At 52.6% G+C, this 20,982-nt stretch overlaps 2 protein-coding genes across 13 annotated transcripts in view; one reads left to right on the top strand and one right to left on the bottom strand.

The window, feature by feature from the left end:
- Positions 1-3,447: 3,447 nt before the first annotated feature.
- GSTZ1 (glutathione S-transferase zeta 1) lies at positions 3,448-13,213 on the bottom strand. 5 transcript variants are annotated; one of them, XM_025869567.2, is made up of 9 exons: positions 13,072-13,213; positions 10,277-10,328; positions 8,511-8,578; positions 7,918-7,998; positions 7,451-7,576; positions 5,957-6,035; positions 5,365-5,417; positions 4,829-4,878; positions 3,448-4,006 (listed from the first exon to the last, which is right to left on the bottom strand). In XM_025869567.2, exons 1-9 carry the CDS (start codon positions 13,084-13,086, stop codon positions 3,880-3,882), a joined length of 651 nt encoding a protein of 216 aa, XP_025725352.1. In that variant the 5' UTR covers positions 13,087-13,213; the 3' UTR covers positions 3,448-3,879. The 5 variants fall into 5 exon arrangements, with proteins under 5 accessions (XP_025725352.1, XP_073751749.1, XP_073751747.1 ...); XM_073895648.1 differs by having other exon boundaries at positions 13,094-13,207; XM_073895646.1 differs by lacking the exon at positions 13,072-13,213 and adding an exon at positions 10,581-11,059 and having other exon boundaries at positions 7,499-7,576.
- The window catches only part of POMT2 (protein O-mannosyltransferase 2), a 49,731-nt gene continuing 41,935 nt past the window's right edge, over positions 13,187-20,982 (top strand). For all 8 annotated transcript variants that reach the window (XR_012379094.1, XM_073895640.1, XM_073895638.1 and 5 more), the window contains exons 1-2: positions 13,187-13,815; positions 20,383-20,467. Coding sequence is in view for 7 of the 8 variants with exons in the window: in XM_073895640.1 (XP_073751741.1) it covers positions 13,358-13,815; positions 20,383-20,467 (543 nt within the window). In the remaining variant the exon portion in view is untranslated. The remainder of the gene's footprint in view (positions 13,816-20,382; positions 20,468-20,982) is intronic.

Below are 20,982 nucleotides of genomic sequence, written 5' to 3'. Positions count from 1 at the left end.
TGTTTAAAAGTTAGGAGGGGCCGATACAATGAGTCCTTACGAGTATGTGTATCCACCGGCATGTTCAGTAAGCTTAACTACTTTCCTTAATGGATGTGTATTTTTTTTAAGATTTTATTTATTCATTTGAGACACAGAGATACAGAGAGAGAGCATGAGAAGGGGGAGGGCAGAAGGAGAGGGAGAAGCAGGCTCCCCGCAGAGCAGGGAGCCTGATGTGGGGCTCCATCTCAGGACCCCGAGATCACAACCCGAGCTGAAGGCAGACGCTCAACCATCTGAGCCACCCAGGTGCCCTAATGGATATGTATTTTGCTTTGGAACAAAATCCTGTATGTTTTGCTTTGTCCTCAAGTATTTCCTGGCAGCTTCTCCTTCCTGTTTTCATCCTTCTGAAGTATTTGCCAGGACTTCCTACCTCTATAGTGGTGAAAAACCCTTTGCACCTAATTAGCAGTATCAGGCCACTCCAGCATCTGCCCATCATCCCCTGTGGCCACTCCCCCTGTGGTCGCAGATCAGGTCTCCCTGTGACCTCCGACATCCAGTCAAGGATCTGACAACTGAGGTGGGAATGAAGGACTTGACTTTTACCGCCCACTCAGCCTGTAGAGAGAAGCCCCTACTGGAAAATGTCCCCAAAATAGGTGATGGTTTTGAACTGAGCAATACCTCTGACCCCTGCAAATAAGAACTTAGTTGCAGACATAAGGAAGTCACAGAAGAGGTAGTTTTCAAAGCCCTTTAGAGAAGTCTAATTATTGCTAAGCCTTGGAGCCATTCGATCTGACCAGTCTCAGCACTTAGGGAAATATTTGCTCCTTCATGATCTTCTAGGGCCCCCAAAGAGGAGAGACATTCCAGGAGCGGGGGTTGCCAGCCATGGCTGTACAGGGACGGGTTTCTATCTAACAAGCGCTTAAGGAGCAAGGCTAGTCCCCTTGCATGGCACGGGGGGAACGGGGGGGTCGGGAGTGCAGCCCTAGAGGTGCTCGAGGGAACTCTGCTCTCATGCAGGGAAGATGGTTTCGAAATGCTGCATTCTCTTACTCCCTAGAGCACAGCTGAGTCCCTCTAGGAATAAAGAGAGTTCTCCTGTCTCCCATATATCCAGCCACAGGTCCCCAGAGGAGGGTTCCCAATGAGGACGGCTGAAGCCAGGAAAGTCTCGGGTCTCCACACCCCTCAACAGCAGGTCAGCTGCCCATGCTGGTGACCCGGACTCCTCGGAGGGCCCAGGGCTGGAATACAGAGTGACAGCCTCATTCTGACTCAAAACTGCAAGCCCCTAAACCAGACCACTCTCCTTTCTCATAAACTCTGGTCCTCTGCGCACCCAACGCCCCTCTCCACGCTCCTTTTCCACCCCTCAGTTTACCCTGAGCTGGTGGCTCCCCGGGCCTGCCTTGCAGCCCCCCAGTTCCATCACTTCCTCACAGGCCTGGTCCGCCAAAAGCTGCGGGAGACACCCAGAGTCGTTGTAGGCCCTGGAGAGCCCAGGCACTCTTCCTCAGGTCTGGGTGAAGAAGGTGGCAGGGGTGGTCCCCAGCCCTGGTCCTAAGACCAGCTTGTGGTGCTACCAGCTGTGTGGAGAGCTCCCGAGGTTTAGGTTCTAGCTTTAAAATACAAAAATCTCCTTTGCTGAAACATCATGAGGTAGGATGGATGGGCCACTGTCCTAAAGCCAGTGCAGCCGAGAGCCACAAAGGTTTAGTCACTTCCTCTGAGTGGTGCAGATGATCGATGTGGGACGCTTGCAGGAACCCAGCACGTTCCAGGTGAGTCACCTCGGAGGAGCCCAAGATGAGTTTCTCTGGCTTGAACACATTTCTGTTTTTGTGGGGTAAGGTCAGGTTTGTCTGAGTTTGGGGGTGGGGTGGGGTCCAGGGAAAGTCAGCTAGAAAGGAGAGCCTCAGAAATGGGACTCCAAGGATCTCTGCTGAGCCCAGAGGAAACCCCCCAACATGTGTTCTCTCTCCTCCCATCTACCCACAGCTGATTTTCAATTTACATCTGAATATACCAGAAAAGTCCTGTTGAACTAGAGGACCAGAACTATGGAGAAAAATATGTGAAGTGAGTTTTGTGCAACAGATGAGGGATGGTTTCTAGAATGTTTTGACATTGACATGTTTGACATGACATGACATGTTTGACAACAAAGAGGCTGTATCACCTCTTTACCCGGTTTAGATTTCCTTACAATCCATTAGGCTTTTGCCACCAGTTTCAGGATGGCTGATAGAGTCCTAGGTTAAATGAGTTAATACTCTTATAGTATCCAGGAGCAGACCTGAGCCGAAATACGGCAACTCTTAGAAGTCATTTTGGATCAGACAGACAAGCAGATAGGTAACAGACTAACCATGCTGAGTGGGAGAGTTCCAAGTGGCCAAGGAAATTTCCCAGGGTAAGTGAGGGACAGGAGTTCAAGAAGAGCAACGTCTGCCACATTCCCAGTCACAAAGCCACACGTTCCAACTCCCAGGTGGGGAAGTCACCGGGGAAGGCTCACTGCAAGCTGGTGTCTTTAAAATCTATGGGGACTTTAATCACCTTCAACTCCAAATGTCTAAATCAGGTGCAAGTCCTGATCCCAGGGCTGAGATCAGTCTCTTGAGTCAAGGTTTCCTGGACAGAGCGTAGGGGGGGAGCTTTACCCAGCCGCGCAAGCCTGGAGTAAGCGGACGGAGAGACGGCGGCAGGGCAGGGGGAGCCACCGAGTCTCCAACACTGCTGTGTCTCACGGAACGCCCTGTGCTTTTTTCTCTGCCAGGACCAGCGCGTCTCAGGAACAAGAGTGGCCCATTTTGGTCATTCTAAAGCCTAGAACCCAAATTCAGGAAAGAAAGGCCACAAAGGAGCCCGGGAGGATGGGAGCACTAGGTGCCCTGGGGTCGGGGCCGAAGAAAAGGGACTCATGGCTGAGAGTGGTGGCTTCCATGTGAGCCAGACACATCTACCTGAACTCACTGTTGAAGCCTTAGCCACGCAGGGGAAATGAAATCTCAGGTACAGGACATAAAAGTCATCTTGTTCCACTCCCAGAAGGTATCTCAAGGCAAGCTGCTAGCTGCGTGGGGTCCGGAGCCAGCCTGGGCAGTGGCGGGTCACGCTGACCATGGAGGAGCCTGCCTCTGATTCCCAGGGCCCTTCATGACTGTATTTATTCCAAGTGCCTACTCCTAGGGCTGTTCTGGGTTGAGGGCGCCAGCTTCCCCCTCCGTGCTCCAGTGGGCCACTTCCTGGTACCCTTCTAGCCCTGCAAACTCAGCTGGTCACAAAATGCTTCCTTTCCTGCCGCTTCTGTCTGTCCTCTTCTGGATCTGGTCTGCTTCTCTCTGGCAGGCTTTTGGACTTTTTTCTCTCCTGGCCCAGATGCAGGGGGATTCCAGCTAGGAAGGGTGTTCATCTTCTGGAATGCAGCTCAGCCTTAACTGTACAACCTGGAGGCCTGGGCTTCAGTTTAATTATCAAATTTCAGCGTGGGCATTCTCTGGAGTCAGGTACAGCTGTGGGCATGGGAAGAGGCGCGCCGGCTCCCTTATGTCCCTTTGCCAAACCCACCAAGCATTTTAGGCTACATTCTCACCTCACCTTCACGACTGCCCCACGACATAGATGACCGGTGATGTTCCTGCCTCCCTCCCTCCCAGTATCCTCTCCCCCATGCTACCCGCACTGGACAGACGAGGGGACTGAGGCACAAGGAGGTTCAGTGGGAAGGCAGATCCAGGGCTATAGTCCAAGTTCAAGGAGTTCAGGTCTCCTGCTTCTCCAGTTAGGGCTTGCTTGTTGCCAGGCCTGTTCAGCATCCCCCTCAGCTTCTGCTCCTGCACCCTCTCCCTGCCCCCTCACCCACGGGGCACAGCTGGGGAGCTAGGCCCGCAGCTCAGGCGGTGTGTCTGGCTGCCGGCAGGGGTGAGACACTTGGAAAGGCTCCAAGGCCAGCAGCGTCTTGTTGATGCGGCTGATGGTAGGGTAGGGAGTGAGATCCACCTTGAACCTGTGGCAGGGCAGAGAACACCTGTCTAATACCATCTCGACACCAGGTCTGCCGGGGCACAGGGAGACTGCCCTGGGGGCGGCGAGGGCCGCACGGAGGCGGGCTGGATGAGGCCCTGGGGGCTGGCCAGGGAAGGGCCAGAAGTTGTCCAGCCATATGGGGGCCTGATTCACAGGCAGCCTTGGGGATGGGCGGGTCTCATGCAGGATGGCCTGGTCTCATGCAGGATGGCCTAGCATCTCTGTTGCTACTGCTCGAATTCCAAGTAAAGGCGATTCATTGAGAACCTACTACATGTAAGGCACAGGGCTCGCCATTTACATACACAGATAATCTCTCCACCCATGTCATAAGCTTCTCAGGGGCAGCGAATGTGGCCTAACATCTCCGTGTCCCAACGGTGCCTGGTGTGATGCCTTCCAGAGAGGTACTCTCCTCATGCCTCACCGAAGGGCTGATGGAGGACAGCAGAGGAGAGCTCCCTGCCAGGCACGGACACGGCACGTCGGGGGGAGCAGACTCTTGGGGTGGTTTCTTCTAGGGGTGTCCACCAGATGAGCCACCGGCTCTTAGGAGCAGACGCTAGACAGTATCAGAGGGACTGTGATGGGCATGGGAGGGGGCGTTCCACTGAGGTCCTCCGCCTGGCTCTTCCAGGCCACAGGAGCCGGGGAGGCCTGGCCCAGGGGGGGTCCTTGGCCAGTCTGGGAGAGTCTCTGCGTGAGGGGCTTCCCCAGTAGCTGAAGTTAGGGCCTGACTGTGGGAGGAGGCTTGAGGGGAGGAACCAGGCGGAAGAGGGAGGATGGAGGGGCTCTGTCTTACCTTTCAGCGTTTGCCACCTGAGGCACTAAGCAGAGATCAGCCATGGACACCTGAAAGAGGGTTGGGGGGTCTGCCTCAGGGTGTGTGCCCTGGACTCACAGGCTGGCCTGGCTGTGTCCACTGGGGCGCCAGCCCCTGGCATTCCTGTCTGCTTCTGGCTCCTCCACCCCATCCCCCCTGCCCCACCTCTCTCTTCTTCCCCCTCCCTGGGCCTGTCTGGGTCTGTCCCCAGAGCTGCTGTGCTTCTCCCAGGCCAGGTTCCAGTTGTCCTGACAACCAAGTCTGTGGGTGGCCAGAGAAGGTTGGACTGTCTCAGTGGATCTTACCGCGCTTGTTAAAAACCACCATCATAGGCACTTACTGAGGGCTCCCAGCAGGGAGGAGACAACTCAGGATGAGGTAGGGGGGCCCTGGAACCAGAATTATGACCTTGGTCCCTCTCCCCACCCCCACGCCTCCTCCAGAAGCTCTCTGACCTGCCCCTGCCCTGGGGGTGGAGGGAGAAGGCTCCTGTGCGAAGGCCTGGGAGGGCTTACCTCGTCTCCCACACAGTACTTCCCTGCTGTGCTCCGCAGGATCTGCTCCAGAGCTGTGGGGAGGCCACGAGAATCATCTTACTCTGGGCGCAGAATGGACCTCGGCCCCCATAGTTCTGAAATGGGCAGCTATCTGAGTGACCGGCTGGGGCATGTGGGCTCAAGGGAATGTGCCAACCACATCTGGAGAGAGTTCATGGGGGTGTGGGGACAGATGATGTTTCCCTGGGCTCCTGCCCTCCCCGAGAAGGGACAAGGCTGGCCACTGGCCGAGGCAGCAGCTCTCCCACGGATGGGCCGGCATGTTACTGGTCTTCGGTTCCTGGCTGGGGTGGGCAGTGAGGCCAAGGGTGGACCTTCCTGCTCCAAGGGGTTGTGGGCCTCGGGGGCTGAGGTTCCCAGAAGTGCCCGAGGTTGAGGCCAGGTCTGGATGCCATCCAGCCCTACCACCTCCTCAGCCCTACGCCCCTACCCTCACCCATGCCATGGTCAAGAGCAAAGGGCCTGGGAGGCTGAGTCAGAGGCCCAGGGCCCTAGGCACAAGGGCCATTTCTGAGTGGTCACGGGGCAGCCTGCAGGGGGAAGGACTCACCGTTGAAGCCAGAGCGCATGACCTTCTGGGCCCAGGTCAGCTGGTTCTCTTGTCCTACTTGCTTCAGGACGGACAGGTTCTACGCAACCAAGGATAAGCTATGACTGGCTTTGGGAGCCAGGCTGGGCCTGACCCCCAGCCAAGCCCCCTCAGGGCAGCTCGGTTCCCACCCACCCCTGGCTGTCCATCTGTCCTCTCTTGGGCTCCATGAGCCCCCTCTCCCCATCAGGGCACTGGGAGGGGGTGAGTGATCCCAGCAGCCACCTTCTCGGGTTGCTTGAATGGACCCTGTGGTCTGGAAGCTTGTGGCCCCGGCAGAGATGCGCAAGGGTCGGGGCACAGGGCGCTGCCATGGCTTTAAGGTGTGTGGCCATGACCTGAGGCCCATCTCCCCTGCATCCAATGCGTCTCCCTTACATGGCTCCTCATGAGGAGAGCGAGTGTGTGTGTGTGTGTGTGTGTGCGCGTGTGTGTGTGCGCGCGCACTCGCGCACAGCACAAGGGTGGGGCTTGGATGGAGGAGGAGCATAGGACTGGCTTCCAGGAGATCTGGACTCTGGTTCCATCCTTACAACCCTGGAACCATTTCACTTCTTTTTTTTTTTTTTTTAAAGATTTTATTTATTTACTTGACAGAGAGAGAGAGCGAGAGAGCAAGAGAGGGAATACAAGCCGGGGGAGTGGGAGAGGGAGAAGCAGACTCCCTGCCGAGCAGGGAGCCCGATGCGGGGCTCGATCCCAGGACCCTGGGATCATGACCTGAGACGAAGGCAGACGCTTAACGGCTGAGCCACCCAGGCACCCTGAGCCATTTCACTTCTGAGCTTCAGCTTCCTCATCTGTAAAATGGGGCTGTCCGTCTGCCCCAACCTCCTTTGTTAAACAGGACAAGGTAACTCGGGTATGGGGGTCCAGTGCACAGTCGGAGGGCCCGGGCCCTGGTGCTTACCCTGCCGTACTTAGCTGAATGACTCTGCAAAGTCCCTCCACATTTCTGGGGTGATTTCCTCATTTGCAAAGTCAGGGGTTAACACAGATGAACTGTTTGAATACTTATTATTATTATTATTATTATTATTACCAGTGAAAACTTCAAAAAATAAAATCTGTTGAGACTCAATCTAGAACAGAGAACAGATGAGAGGGAGGCTGTTCTGGTTAAAGGCGGGGGTGGGCCTGGGCTATGCTGTTCTGCCTCCCCCGCTGCCACTTGGCCTCACCCCTCCCCAAGCACTTCTGGACTACTCCTTGGAAAACCTGGGGCTCTTCAGAATGCAGCTGGGGACCCAGCAGGGGAGATAGTTTCTGGGATCCCTTACCCCTCTGCCACATGGTCTAGGTCTAAGCCGCTGAGAATTCCTCCTGTGCTCCCGCCACCCCCATTCCCAAGCTGGGTGCCCCACTTTGGCACCTCACACTCCGCGTGTCTAAAGGTAAGAGCACATGGGGGGAGGCATGCGAGAGGTGTGCAGGGGTGCAAGTCCAGAGCCACACCTGCAGAGGCTGGATGCCACTGGCAATGACATCGGAAATCATGCGCACCTGGGCCCTCCTCTTCGGGTCCTGCGGCAGGAGGCGTGGAGTGGGCCGAGTTTCCTCCAGGTACTCAATGATGGCCAGCTGTTTGGAGGGGAGCAGTGAGGCATGGGGAGGGCATGCAGACCCCTGGACCAGAGTGACGGGGCCAGCAAGCTCCTCCTCGCCCTCCTCAGCTGGAGCCCATGAAGCTAAAACTCCCCCAGGGAGGAGCTCTTCTTGGACCCCCGTCCTGCAGAACTTGGTTCCCTAGAGGCTAGAGTCTCCCCTCGCTTCCCCAAACCACCTGGCAACCTTCCTCCCTCTGGCAAGAACTTATCATGTCCCTACTAAGGGCCAGGCGCTTGGCCACCCAAACAAGGGCTGTGAGGGCCTCTCGCTCAGGGCACCGCTCTCACCAGGGGCCTCCCAGACCCTGCACTCACTGACTGGCCAATGGTGATTCCGTCGATCTTCAGGGCCGGCACCTGCTGCATTGGATTCAGTGCCTGGAATTCTTCAGAGAACTGTGGAGACAAGGAACTGATGAGCAAGGTAGCCTGGCCCAAGTTGGCTAGAGCAGAACCAAGCCAGCAGGAAGACCCCAGGCCTGCGGCCCACCTGCACCTCCCTCCCCTGGGGAAGGCCCTGGCTCCAGAGAGATGCCTAGGGGATCCACACCGTATCCCCAAATCCAGTGGCTGCTGAGCTCCAGGATTCACCCCAATGGCCTGGCTATGTGTTTTTCCCTGTACCTCACACTGTGGCCATCAGGGCACGTCCAGAGGGCCCAGCATGGGGCAAGGACCCACTCGCTGCCCACTCTCCTGGGGTCAGGCACCAAGAGACCAGGCTGTGGCATGGGGCCTGGAACCTGGGCCCTTCCCATGGCTCCTCGTGCTGCACAGCCTGCCCCCCTTACTCCCACTGGGAGAGCCGGCAGGTTCACCTCTTGCGGGGGCAGAAATCTGCACCCTCTGCTGGGTCCCTCTCCAAGACTTCCCCCTCCCACATCGTGGCCTACGGGCGGTCTCCTTACCTGCTGTCCCCCATCCTTTATGAGGTTGATAGGTACGGTCTCGTAGTCGATGCTTTTCAAGGCCAGAGCTACGAGAGACAGCAGAGTCAGGGGACAGCTTCTGGCTCGACGTGAGGCTGCCGAGGGAGCCTCCTTTCTCCACACTGCTAGGTGATCAAGGCCCAGCCTGGCCTTGCCCCGTCTCTCCAGCTTCCCGAGTCACCACCCATTCCCCACCTCAGGTCTCTGACGCTCCGGCTCTCTTGCCCCTGAACTCTCAGAGCCTTACTCTCCACACCCCGCACCCCAGGCATGTGCCCGGGCAGCCTAGGAGCTCCTGGAGGACAGCAGGGAAGTGTCCTGATTACCTCTGCCCCCCTCCAGGGCTGTAAACAGGGGCAAGCAGGGCTTATTTGTTGGAGACTTGCAATTGTTCCCTCATGAAGGCGTCCAGGGGCCAAGGAAAGGTGCTCAGGTGACCACAAAGTGCACACACAAGCAGGTGACACCTGCTAGAGAAGGATCCCACTCTCATCTGTCTTCTCTGTCCTGAGTTGTCGACTACCGATTCCAAGCAGAGCATCAGGGCTCTCCGGTGGTCTCACAGCATCTGCTGTCACTCCCAGGGAGATTTCCTCTCTCTGCCCTTGGATCATTTTCCCTGGTCAACCAAGTAAGATTGTGTGTGTGTATACATGCAGACAGGCACTGAAACATAGGGATGGCTGGTCTCAGGTGAAGGCAAAGGAGCGAGGGAGGAGGAGACGTGTCGCAGGCTGAAGAGAGCCTGGGAGACGCGCGGCCACTCCTCAGCACTGGTCAGCCCCACTGTGGACAAGTGGCCGGGCCCACGCGGGCCCTGCAGAGACAGCACTCCAGTGGCTCCCGTCTGGCCAGCTAGGGCAGAGGCCCTGGGCCCAGGGGAGGTGTCTTCTCAGAGGAATGTGTCCTCTGGCACCCCAGTGCGCTTGCCTACTGATTCCAGCAAATACCAAGTGACGGTGGGGTGGGGGAGGGTCATGGTGGATGGCTTCCCGGTGAGGGCCAGACTCCTGGAGGCAGACTGCTTGGGTTCAGATTCCATCACATTTGCTAGATGTGTGGCCTTGGGCAAGGAGCCTAATGAATTAATGAGCCCCTGTCCCTCAGTCTCCCCATCTGACAGGCAGCATAGTGCAGTAGTTAAGAACATGGACTCTGGAGTCAGACTCGCTGTTCAAATTCCATCTCAGCCTCTTGCTAGCTCATAGTCTTGGGCAAGTCATTTAATGTCCCCATGCCTCAGTTTCCTCACTTGTACAATGGGGACAATAATGATCCCTCCCTCCTAGGGTTGCCAAGGTTTCAATGCAATGATGCACATAAAAACACTCAGCATGGTTTTCCCTCAGTATGAGTGATGCCTATGATCTTTGCCAAGTGCTGTGTCAAGCTGGGGCTACACTGGAGGGCCCCACGTTCTGCTTCCTCAAAGCCTCTGGGGTTGACATGGGCCAGTTCTGTTTAATGTGCCAGATGAAATAAGATCAGAACTGAGCAAGGCCAGCTGTTCCGGGCCAGTTACCAAGCACCTCTGGGTTTTGTGAGCCTGCTTCCTGCGTGGCTGCCAAGTGGCTTTGGAGAGCAGTGCGGGAGACCTTCCTGCCACCCCCGCCCCTTGCTGGACTTCCTCGGTGGAGGTGCCCTGTCTGGCAGAAGACCCCTGCGTCCCTGGCCAGCTTGTCACTCAGGGCTCTTTCTACCCCCATCCCCTCCCACTGTGCTCTTGCCGGAGGCCCAGCTCTTACCGATTCGAACTCTCCATGAGCAGGAGCTCCGGAAATAGGAGTAGAGGATGGGCTGAGGAGACAGGATAAGGATGCCCGTTAACCCATGCTCGTGGGGTCCCCTGCCCCTGGAGCCCACTGGCCTCAGCCAGGGAGCTTCCCATCCTGCCAGGCCTCCTTCCATACCTCAGGCCGACTCAGAGCTCTCTGGGTCAGAGGCCTTGGGAGTTATGTGGGGTCCCTCAGCTCCAAACTGTGCCGTCACACATCCCCGAGGTCCAAGGGGCCCCCAAAGGGGCAACCAGCCTGCAAGTGCCCTCCTTACCTTGCCAGACTCAGTCATGGCGTCGTGGTGACCCTTGGCCTCTCAGGGAATGTCCCCTCTCCCAGAACTTGCAGAGTAGGGGGAGGAACCCTGAAGGGGGTGGATCCCATGAGCCAATGGGGAAGCTGGGCGAGACAAGCTTCAGGGAAACTTTGACTCTGGTCAGAAAGGGCGTCTCTTTCCAACTTGGGGGAAGCCTTTTCTGTTCCTGGTGGAGCCAGGTTTGGTGTCCTGGTTTTGAAGCAGTAGTTCACGTGGTTCAGTGGGCTGAGAGCTGGCGTACCTGGGGTCTGGTCCCAGGGCAGGAACCAGCTCTACATGATCTTGGGCAGATCCCTGCCTTCTCTACTCTCTAGTCTTTTCTCCCTCATCTGTAAAACAAAGGGTTGCCTTAAAATGACAGCTGAATTCCTCCCAGCAGTGACAGAAAGACCAGGAATTCTAGTTTTTTGATGCTTTGGTGCCCATCTCTTTCAGCCCACCACCCACCAGTCCTCCAGGTTCTCAGCTGGTCTCACAAAAATAGCTGCGGGATATGCCCATTGACTCCAAAGCTGAGGTCACAAGAGGACAACCCACAGTGTTCTGTTTTGGTCTACTTGTACTTAAAAATGTTTTAACTGGCTGCCAACATTAAAAAATCAGGATGTTTCATATACAAATCCTACTGTCTGTTTTTTCTTAAAAAGATCTAGAGACAGTAGTCTTGGGTTCCTGAGTAGGAACAACTGATAAGAGACAATTAACAGCCCCCTTCAGTCAGGGCGCACCCTCTGACCTGCCATGTGCCCTACCCGGCCCTCTTCTCTCATCTTTGTTATTGAGGCGCTGAAGGAGGCTGAGTGTGTGACCTCTAATCTAAAGTTTAAAGACACTCAAGGTTAACCTCCCCCATGCTTCTTGAGTGATCAGCATTTCAAAGCAGGGCCCAGGATGGAGTTGTCAGTAATTAGCTCTCATGAATCTCTGGGGAGACATATGTGTATCCATATGATTAGGGAGAGAGAACACAACAGAATTTCTAGATCATCCCTGTCTACCATCCCTCCGACTACAGACATTTCACACAAGTTCCCTCTGCCTTCTGCACCCCTCAGCACACCAAACTGCTCTGTGACCCTGCCTTCACCATCCCTGAACTACCAATTCTGTCTTCTAGGTGGGCAGAGGCACAGTGGGAACCTAGGCCCTCCCAGGTTGGTTTCCAGGCCTAGGAGTTCCAGCCTGCCTGTACTCAAGGCACCTTTTGTGGGGAAAGTAAAGATGGTCCAGGTATGGAGGGCAGGTGATAGACAGCAGGTGTCTTTGGAAGGGGAGGAGTTAGGAGGCCAAAATTAGATGTGCCCTATTCAGAGGTACATCCCTGTCCTTACCTGGTCAGGGCCGTCAGGGAGGGACTGCTGGCGAGGGATGGGACCACTAGAGAGCCTCAGCCATTAGCTTAGAATCCCTGGAGAAATGCCTTACCGAATTACTGTATGTTCCATCTTGACCTGTACTAAGGGTGACCACAGAGTCACTGTGAATGCCACTGTTCTCCAGTGTCCTACTTATGGGCCATCAGGAAAAATAACAGAGAGCAGTTTCTGCTCTTCCTCCTACCAGTGATAACTATATAAACTATCCCGTGTTCCTTTTTGCACTTGTAGAGCCAAGTTTTAAGCCCAAATAAAGTATTCATCTCATCACCACTCCTGGAGGAAGTTTGTTTCCAATTCAAATATGGATTCTGACCACTCTAGCAGGTTTTATTTTAAAACCATTTCTCACGAATCGTTTTGAAAGACTCCTAAAATGCCATTTGGGAGGGGGAGGGCTATACCTTATTAAGGTGATGCTATATTCCACCCGATGTGCCTGACATCTTCCTTGGTGGTTCTCAAACTTGAATAAGACCTTAAAAGGCTCATGGGGGTGCTTATTAAGCATGCAGATTCTTGGGTCCCTTCCCCCAAAGATGACCCCGGGGCTCTGGGCCGGGCCGGGGAGTGCAGCCTGAACCCGGGAAGTTCCCCTGGTGACGGCGATGACTTGAAGTGCTATTGGCTCCCCTCGCCCCAGGAGCTCTCTCAAAGTGCAAACCACCCGGTAAGGCCCTACGCTAACAGGACCCGTCGGGCCGACTGGCCGGGAAAGAGCATGCGGGGCTATACGGAAGAGGGAGGCAAGGGACGACGTCTGGAAAGCCTAACAGAGCGGACTGTGAAAGACAGGTGAAGCGCGAGGGTACAGCGACTCCACAGCGACCTGCACACGCCGCGAACGCGAGCCGTCGGCGGCCCAAACCTCCCTGGACTACAAGCCCCAGCGGGCAGCGGGCAGCGGGCTCCGCGCAGGCGCAGAGCGGGGGGCCGCGAGGCGCTCTGCATGCCGGGAGTTGTGCGTTATGGAAGCCGCGAGATGGGGCGAGCGGCGCACCTTTGACCCCCGCCCCCCTGGGTTTCTCAGTGTTCCTCAGTAAGCGCCCCCTCCCCGGACGTGTGGCACAGACCTTCCCCGCTTGCATCTCGCACCTCCGGCCACCCCTCTTCCAGGGCCGGAGACTTCGCGCCTGGGACTCTCCGACTCGTCGCGGACTGAGGCCCAGTGAGGCCCCGACACGTCAGAACCAGCGCTTCCGTCGTGGTAAAGCGAGGGGTTGGACTAGAACGATCTTTGAGGTCTTGTCTGGCTCGCCCCGCCTTGCCGCCCCGCCCCCCCTCCCGAAGCTGCTGGGAGTTGCAGTTCTTTGAGCCCGTTTTTTCCCCGGCCGGCCCGCCGGGCCCGGGAGATCCGTCATGCTCTGCGCCACCAGCCGCCTTCTAGCGGCCCGGACGGCGACGGCGCTCCCCGCGCAGCCCAGAGGCCGGGGCCCCGGGGCCCGCTGCCGGCGAAGGGAACTACATTTCCCAGGGCACCCCGAGCTGCCCCTGGGTGACTTCTTGGCGGGGCGGCTCCCAAGATCGAGCGTGTCGGCGGGCCGGAGGGCGATCCTGAGGAGGGGCAGGATGCCGCCGGCGGTGCGCGGAGGCCCGGCAGGGGTCGAGCTGCGTCCCCGGCGGGGCCGCTGTGGGCCCCAGGTTACTAGGGCTGTGGGGCCGGACGTGGCCGCCGAGCCTACAGCGCGGAGCCCCAAACGGCCTGCTCGGGGCTCGCGGCGTTTCGAGGCAGCCGGCCGGTGGGCTCTGCTGGCCCTGGTGACGCTGCTGGCCTTCGCCACCCGCTTCCACCGTCTGGACGAGCCGCCACACATCTGGTGAGTGACAGGAGGGACTCGGCGGGTCCCATGGCAACCGGGTGGGAGTGATGCGCTCTCTGATTGGCCCGGGGGCACGGAAGGGGGCGGGAATCAGGAGGAGGGGCGGGACTGCGGTGGAGGGGAAACAGGTTGCTAGAGGTAGCTTTTGGCCAGGTGCAGTTTCTGTGAGAGGAGTCATTTTTGCTCCTTAGGATCCGAGGAAGCAGTCTCTCAGATTGTGGCCTTGACCTTCCAAGGAGAATTGGAAATCTTAGTACAGAATTTCCTAAGGCCTGAGTTCCTAATCTGTAGGATTTCTAGGCATCAGGGGAGGTGAAAATCATCCTTGGGAGCAGGGGCAATTTGTGTGTCCGGAGAAGGTGACGGGGGTCTCAGGAAGCAGGTCTGGGGTCATCTTGTGAAGAGAGACTTGTTTTCTTAAAGGTTTTATTTTGTAGGACTCAGATTTCACGAGATACGCATAAAAAGTCTCCAGCTTGAAGGAGGAAAAGTTTTGCACAATCTGAAAATGGTTAATTTGTTTAGCCAACAAGTGATAACATGTTTTGTCAGTATCCCTGACCAGAAAGTTAGTGTAGGGGATGTTAAAAATGGAACTCCTCCACCAGAAAGCAAGCCAGCTAACAAACTGGGCTATCCTACTTGGAAGTGAATAAATTAGCTTGTTATTGTTTCATGAGTGCTGGCAGAAGACATGAGACTCCTGGGTCAGAGACAAAGGACTCATTACTCACAGGGCAGGAAGCAGGATGAATATCAGTATAGTGGATTAAGTTTGAATCTCCTCTCCCTCCCCCACCCCACTGATCTGGAGTTGTTAGGGGGAAAGAAAGACAAATCATGTCCAGGAATAGTCCAGGAAGAATCTAAAATTTTCAAAATATAGGTTTATATAATCCTCCACCTCTTTTGTCCTGATCATTACCCAGTTGGTGGCCAAGAGGAGATGAACCATTTCTGGTGATGACTGCATTAGGTGACTAAACTGCTTTACCAAGGTGTGTGAACCAGGAGGAGGTGAGGGAAGTAGAGTCAGAAATCATTTTGAGAAAATTGTTCGTTGCTCAACAATATCAAATGCCTTTGGAGAGTAGGGAGTGTGGAATGTCATCAGATACCTCGACTGTTGGCTCATTATTATGTGGCCATTGCAAAAAAAAAAAAAGGTGCGCTATCGTCAGACTGTAGATGGTTTGGAATGACAGTGTTTAGTTTCAGGTGCTGCACTGACATATGTGGAGTCAGATGATTGGATTGGAACAGCATCATCAACACTTTAACCTGAAAAAGTGTCAGTAGCAGTGAGGTACCAATGATAGCCCGGAGGGGGGAACAAATCCTAATACAGTCAGTTTCCTTGGAGCAGGCAGGGCCAATGCCCACTTGTGGCCTCCTTTATTGCAGGACAGATTGGCCAACTTTTGGTAGGAGTCACAAGTCACCACAATGTAGTAATGGCTTCTGCTTCAGGAACATATAGTCCTTTACTTTGTGCCCAGTCCATGATGGTAGATGTGTTTCCACGTGTGGAGCATTGATGAATGCTGGTGGCAGTGGCAGTAGCCTGTTTGGTACAAGCTTGATCTGCAGCTTGATTTCAGTCAGTCTTATCAGAATACTGGCCCTTACCGTGGGCATCTATATGAGTGATCCAGATTGTCCCATTGACAGGCAACCATGATTTTTTTGCCACAGTTCTTGGCTTGAAGAGGGGTGATTTAACTTTCTCAGTATATAGTCCTCCAGGTGACACACCAGAAGCTAGGCTAATGGCAAAAGCCCAAGAGCCAATAAAAATAGAACTTGTCTGTTTCTCAGGAATATTGTGTAAGGCAAGGGTGATGACTTTCAATTCAGCCCATTGTGCCCATTAACCCTTATTGCAGTTGGCTTTCCAGAACTGTCACTGGGACTGGATGATTGCTGCTGCCCAGTGGATGCTATCAGTAAACCAGGCATAAACCTTGAGAGGGACCTCTGTGAATCAAGGCTCCGCTGAGCCGGTGGTTTTGCTTTGGGTGGCAGAGTGGAAGATAGTTTCTCCCAAAGTGGATGCTCCCACCTCCTGTTACAAAGTCAAGATGCCTCTAGGGGCCAGGCCAGCTATTTCACTTCCATTTGACGAGCAAGCCTGTTGAGCCTTTTTGTTAGGCTTATATTCCAAGTTGACTCACCCCAAAGTGGTAATATTAAGCCAAAGAGTCCTAAGGCCTTCATCTGTCAGGCACTCAATTTTTATAAAAGCTTAGCAGTAGGGTGATAGCTGCCCTTTTTAAAAAGTGTGTGCTTGGTACCTGCGTCCAGCAGATGGCGCTGTCATTCTGAAGAATGGCCTCTCTTGGCTCCAGCTGCCATTATGTCTTCAAGGCTGTGATTTCCCTTTCTCTTCTTGGAATTTATATTATTTCTCCTGGACCACATGGCAGTCCCTGAATGGGATAATCCTCTTTGCCAGTATACATTTCACGCTGGGAGCCACAGCAATAGTACAAGGGCCCTACCCACAAGGTCATTTTACCTTCCCTTCCCCACTGGGAGCTTGGCTCAAACCTGTCAGTTGAATTTGGGTGCTTCCCCCCCTTGAACTTATGAGTCTAATAGGCCTGCATCAGTAACTACAATGGCAGCCAGCCGGAGATTATGCCATTCCCCAGTGGAGAGTGTGGAGTGCTGGATGCAAGGGGTGGGAGGAAGCTTTTTTCTTTCCTTTAGCCCCTCCATAGACTTGGCACCCCTTCTTTCCAGTATACTTCCGTGTGTCAGTGTACTTCCGTGGTGAGCCCCTGGGCTTAAGGGCCCTTTTCTTTCCATCCCTGTACACACTGCACCTCTGGTAACCCCTGTGCCTAGCAGATTGTCCCTGCTCCCCGCCATGGGATTGAGTGAGCTGATGTGGGCCCCTGCCTTGAGTTTGAATCCCTCTTTTCTCTGGAGTTCCCCAGCATACTAGCATGTGTGTGGCCTTCAATCCCCTTTAGGGACAGGGAAACCTGACCCCCACCTTTAATCATCTTACTCCTTTTAAGGCAGCTGAGATTGTGGTAGTAGAGGAGGAGGGATCATGGGACAGAGAGGGAGAGAGTGGCTGTGAGCGACTGAGCAAGGCACATTTACTTTTGTCTTGAGTGCACAGCTTACCCAAGGACTTTTCAATGTTTTCATTTTGTCCAAAGTTATGTATTGAGTAGCAAGGTCCTTACTACTGGCGCCATTTATGTAAACTTTGGAGAGTCCTTGATTTAGCAGCCACATCCATATTGCCTTTGGCTGGGGCTGCTAGGCTTGCTGCCCCATTGTCATGATCACATCTCTTTCTTATTTTGCCCAGAAGAGAGTGAGCAGTAACCAAGGCAACATTCAAACTGTTTCTTTCTCCATTCAGCCTCATTAATAGGTAGGACAGTGGGAGACTCTCGGCTACCTTCCTTGCCCACCACATTCCATCCCCAGCTCATTGTCCTTTCTCTTACAGAAAGGTATGTCTCAGCATCCTATGCTTGTGATCACAAACTATCAGGGTCTGGGATTTTATTTTACCCAACTTGCAAACTAATAAGTTAGCCTGTCATTGTTTTATGGATGCTGGCAGACGACAAAGTACTGAGTCAGAGACAAAGGACTTTATTTCTCATGGCACAGCAAGCAGGATGAGCATCAGCATGTTGGCATCAATTCCTATTGCCCCCGAAGTCCCCTGTGATGCCATAGGTCTGAATGAATGCCTGAACATGCAGGGGGTTGTATCATAGCTGAGGGTTACTGAGCTTGGGGAATCCACTGTTTTATAATAAGCAGTAAAGAAGAGTGCTGTCTTTCCCAGAGGGAGATGCTAACTCTTCCCTCAGGGTTGTTTTCTACAAACATAACCCTGAGAAATGGCCTGAGTAAAGAGTGGCCAGGACCTGGCATTCTTGGCATACCCTGCAAGGTCTGTAGGAGCAAGAGAGAGCCAGGGAGGATTGTCTCTCCCAACACAAACACAATAGAAGCTGAGAAGAAATATGAATGTTACTACTAGTTTTACTTGGGAAATTTTTGAAGCAAAAATCTCATGTTTCCAGACAGACCTCAGAACTAACCACAAGTGTTGGGACAGTTTAAATAATCCCAGTGGGCATCCCACATATGTGTGGGACTTTATGGTCTACAGAGTTCTTTCACATATGTTTTTTGAATTGAGTCCTAATGCTTCCCTGTGAGGGGGACATGGCCGATATTTTTGTTGTTTTCATTGTGTAGACAAGAACAGAGATCCAGGGAGGGTGACTTTGCCAGGCTGTGCCTTCGTTAGTAAGTGGTGGAGCTGAGACTGATCTCTCTTCTTTCTGCAAGTCTATTTTGTCACACTGCTTGGACGTTATTTCTCTCTTTGACATCACCATACCACGGTCTTCATTTCGTGTCAAGCAGAGTGTTTAGCAAATAGTAGATTTACTTTTCTGCCTATCTCTTGGACCCACTGAGTTAAGGGAAAAAAAAAAGAACCCTACATTTTTGGGGAAAGCATGTTTAGCCCCTTACATTGCAGGTTGGTAATAATTGCTTATAAAAGCTGGCCTTGGGGATAGCTGGTCCCTAGAAAGCAACTGCTCTTCTGAGCTGCGGGGAGGGACTGACAGACAAAAATGGCCAGGCTGTGCTACATAACTGGGCTGTTGCCATAAGTCTTTGTGTAGGATGTGAAAAGGTTTATGTGGTTGTATGGAAGAACAAGACTTTTACATTGTGTTTAAAAGCTAATGTATTAGAATCACTTATTTACTTGCAAAACAATTTGTGCAATGAAGATAGCTTCTAGATAGGCTCTTAACTAAATTTTTATATACTGGTTAGTTCATTATAATAAGCTCATAGTCAGCAGGTTAATTATCAAAAGGTTAATGCGCAAAATTAGACCCCTGTGACAACTGTAGTTTGTAGGCTCTTACTGATCAGTAGCCCATGGTGTAGTTTATAATAGCAATAGTAGTCTACTTTCTAGTAGCAAAAGTAGTCTCAGGGTCAGAAGGTAACAAACTTGGAAGAGAACTCTTACTACAAACCTTTCTATATTATAGAAAAACTCTGCTCTTTTAAAATAAATAGAAACTCAAGCTACAGAATAAGTATAGATTTCACTTAAATTTATAACTGGTTGGCCTTTTTATTTTTAAATAATTTTAAATAATTTTAAAAATAAAAATATATTTTTATATTTGCTAACCTTTCTCATCTATCTAAATGAAAGTTAACAGTGGGGTGCCTGGGTGGCTCAGTTGTTGGGCGTCTGCCTTCGGCTCAGGTCGTGATCCCAGGGTCCTGGGATGGAGCCCCGCATCGGGCTCCCTGCTCAGCGGGAGGCCTGCTTCTCCCTCTCCCACTCCCCCTGCTTGTGTTCCCTCTCTCGCTGTGTCTCTCTCTGTCAAATAAATAAAATCTTTAAGAAAAAAAAAAAAAGAAAGTTAACAGTCAGCCTGATGGGGACACCTGGGTGCCTTCAGCTCAGGTTGTGATCCCAGAGTCCTGGGATCAAGTCAACTCTTTGCTTCTTCCTCTCCCTGCCGCTCCCCTTGCTTGTGCTCTCTCTCCGACAAATAAATAAATAAAATCTTAAAAAAAAAAATAAAAAACAATCAGCCTGATGTCTTGCTTCCTCAAATCACTTGTGTCAAAAAAAAATTTTTTTTTTTAAGTAAACTCTACCCCCAATGTAGGGCTCAAACTCATGGCGCCTTAGGTGGCTCAGTTGGTCAAGCACGGGACTCTTGGTTTTGTGATGTCAGAGTCGTGAAATTGAGCCACATGTGGGGTTCTGCGCTCAGTGGGAGTCAGCTTGAGGATTCTCTCTCTCCCTCTGCCTCCTCCTCTGTCCCTCCCCCAGCTCGCGTGCACACATGTGTGCTCTCTCTCTCTCAAACAAATAAATAAAATCTTTTAAAAAACCAAACAAACCTCACGACCCAGGATCAAGAGTTGCATAATCTACCAACCGAGCCAGCCAGATGCCCCAATGTGTCAACGATTTTTTTAATCCAAATTTTCTCATTAATTGCTTGAAACTTATAGTCTTTGGGTTTTTTTAAATAATGATTTATTTGTTTATTTGAGAGAAAAAGAGAGAGAGCACAAGCAGGGGGAGGGGCAGAGGGAGACAGAGAAACAAACTCCCCACTGAGCACAGATCCTGACCCAGGGCTGGATCCCAGGACTCTGAGATCATGACCTGAGCTAAAGGCAGACACTTAACCTACTGAGCCACCCAGGTGCCCCATAGTCTTTGGCTTTAACTGTAATTTTAACCATGCTTTATTATGGCTATTTGGATTATATGATAATTTATTTATATATTTTTAAGACTTTATTTATTTGAGAGAATGAGAGAAAGAGAGAGAGCACAAGCGGGGCAAAGGGCAGAGGGGGAGGAACAAGCAGACTTTAGCATGGAGTCTGATGTGGGGCTCGATCCCAGGACCCCGGAATCATGACCTGTGTTGAAGGCAGATGCTTAATGGACTGAGCCACCCAGCCACCCCAGACTGTATGATAATTTAAAAATTCTCATTTCTCTTTCTGTTTCTCCTTTAGTTGGGATGAGACTCACTTTGGAAAAATGGGAAGCTATTATATCAACCGCACCTTTTTCTTTGATGTGCACCCACCTCTGGGAAAGGTGAGCAATGTGGTGACTGACAGCCCTCTTCAAAGGGTTGGAGCAAAGTCTCAATTTTGGATTTAAATCTTGGGCTTGTGGAAAGAAACCCTGACATTCCAGGCCAGCTGGTTATGTGGAAAATCTTTGATGTTTTGAGGAGTTCTCTGGGCCCAGAAATGGAGAGGGAGTCCATCAACCGATGGATATACAAAATATGATATATCTGTATGATGGAATATTATTCAGCCATAAAAAAGGAATGAAGTGTTGATACATGCTACAACATGGATGAGTCTTGTAAACATTATGCTAAGTGAAAGATGTCAGACACAAAAGGCCACAATAGTGTATGATTCCATTATATGAAATGTCCAGAATAGCCAAATCCATAGAAACAGAAACTAGATTAGTAGTAGCCAGGGTCTGGTGGGGAAGGAGGACTGGGGAGTGATTTCAGATAGGTAGGGAATTTCCTTTGGGGTGATGAAATGTTCTGGAATTAGGTAGAGGTGATGGTGGCACAACCTTGTGAA

Source organism: Callorhinus ursinus, unplaced genomic scaffold, assembly GCF_003265705.2.
Source record: "Callorhinus ursinus isolate GAN/ISIS: 27379988/994484 unplaced genomic scaffold, GSC_fseal_2.0 scaffold8, whole genome shotgun sequence".
Classification (NCBI taxonomy): Eukaryota; Metazoa; Chordata; class Mammalia; order Carnivora; family Otariidae; genus Callorhinus; species Callorhinus ursinus.
The sequence above is the reverse complement of the archived record's forward strand: the minus strand, read 5'-3'. Positions and strand labels throughout refer to the sequence as shown.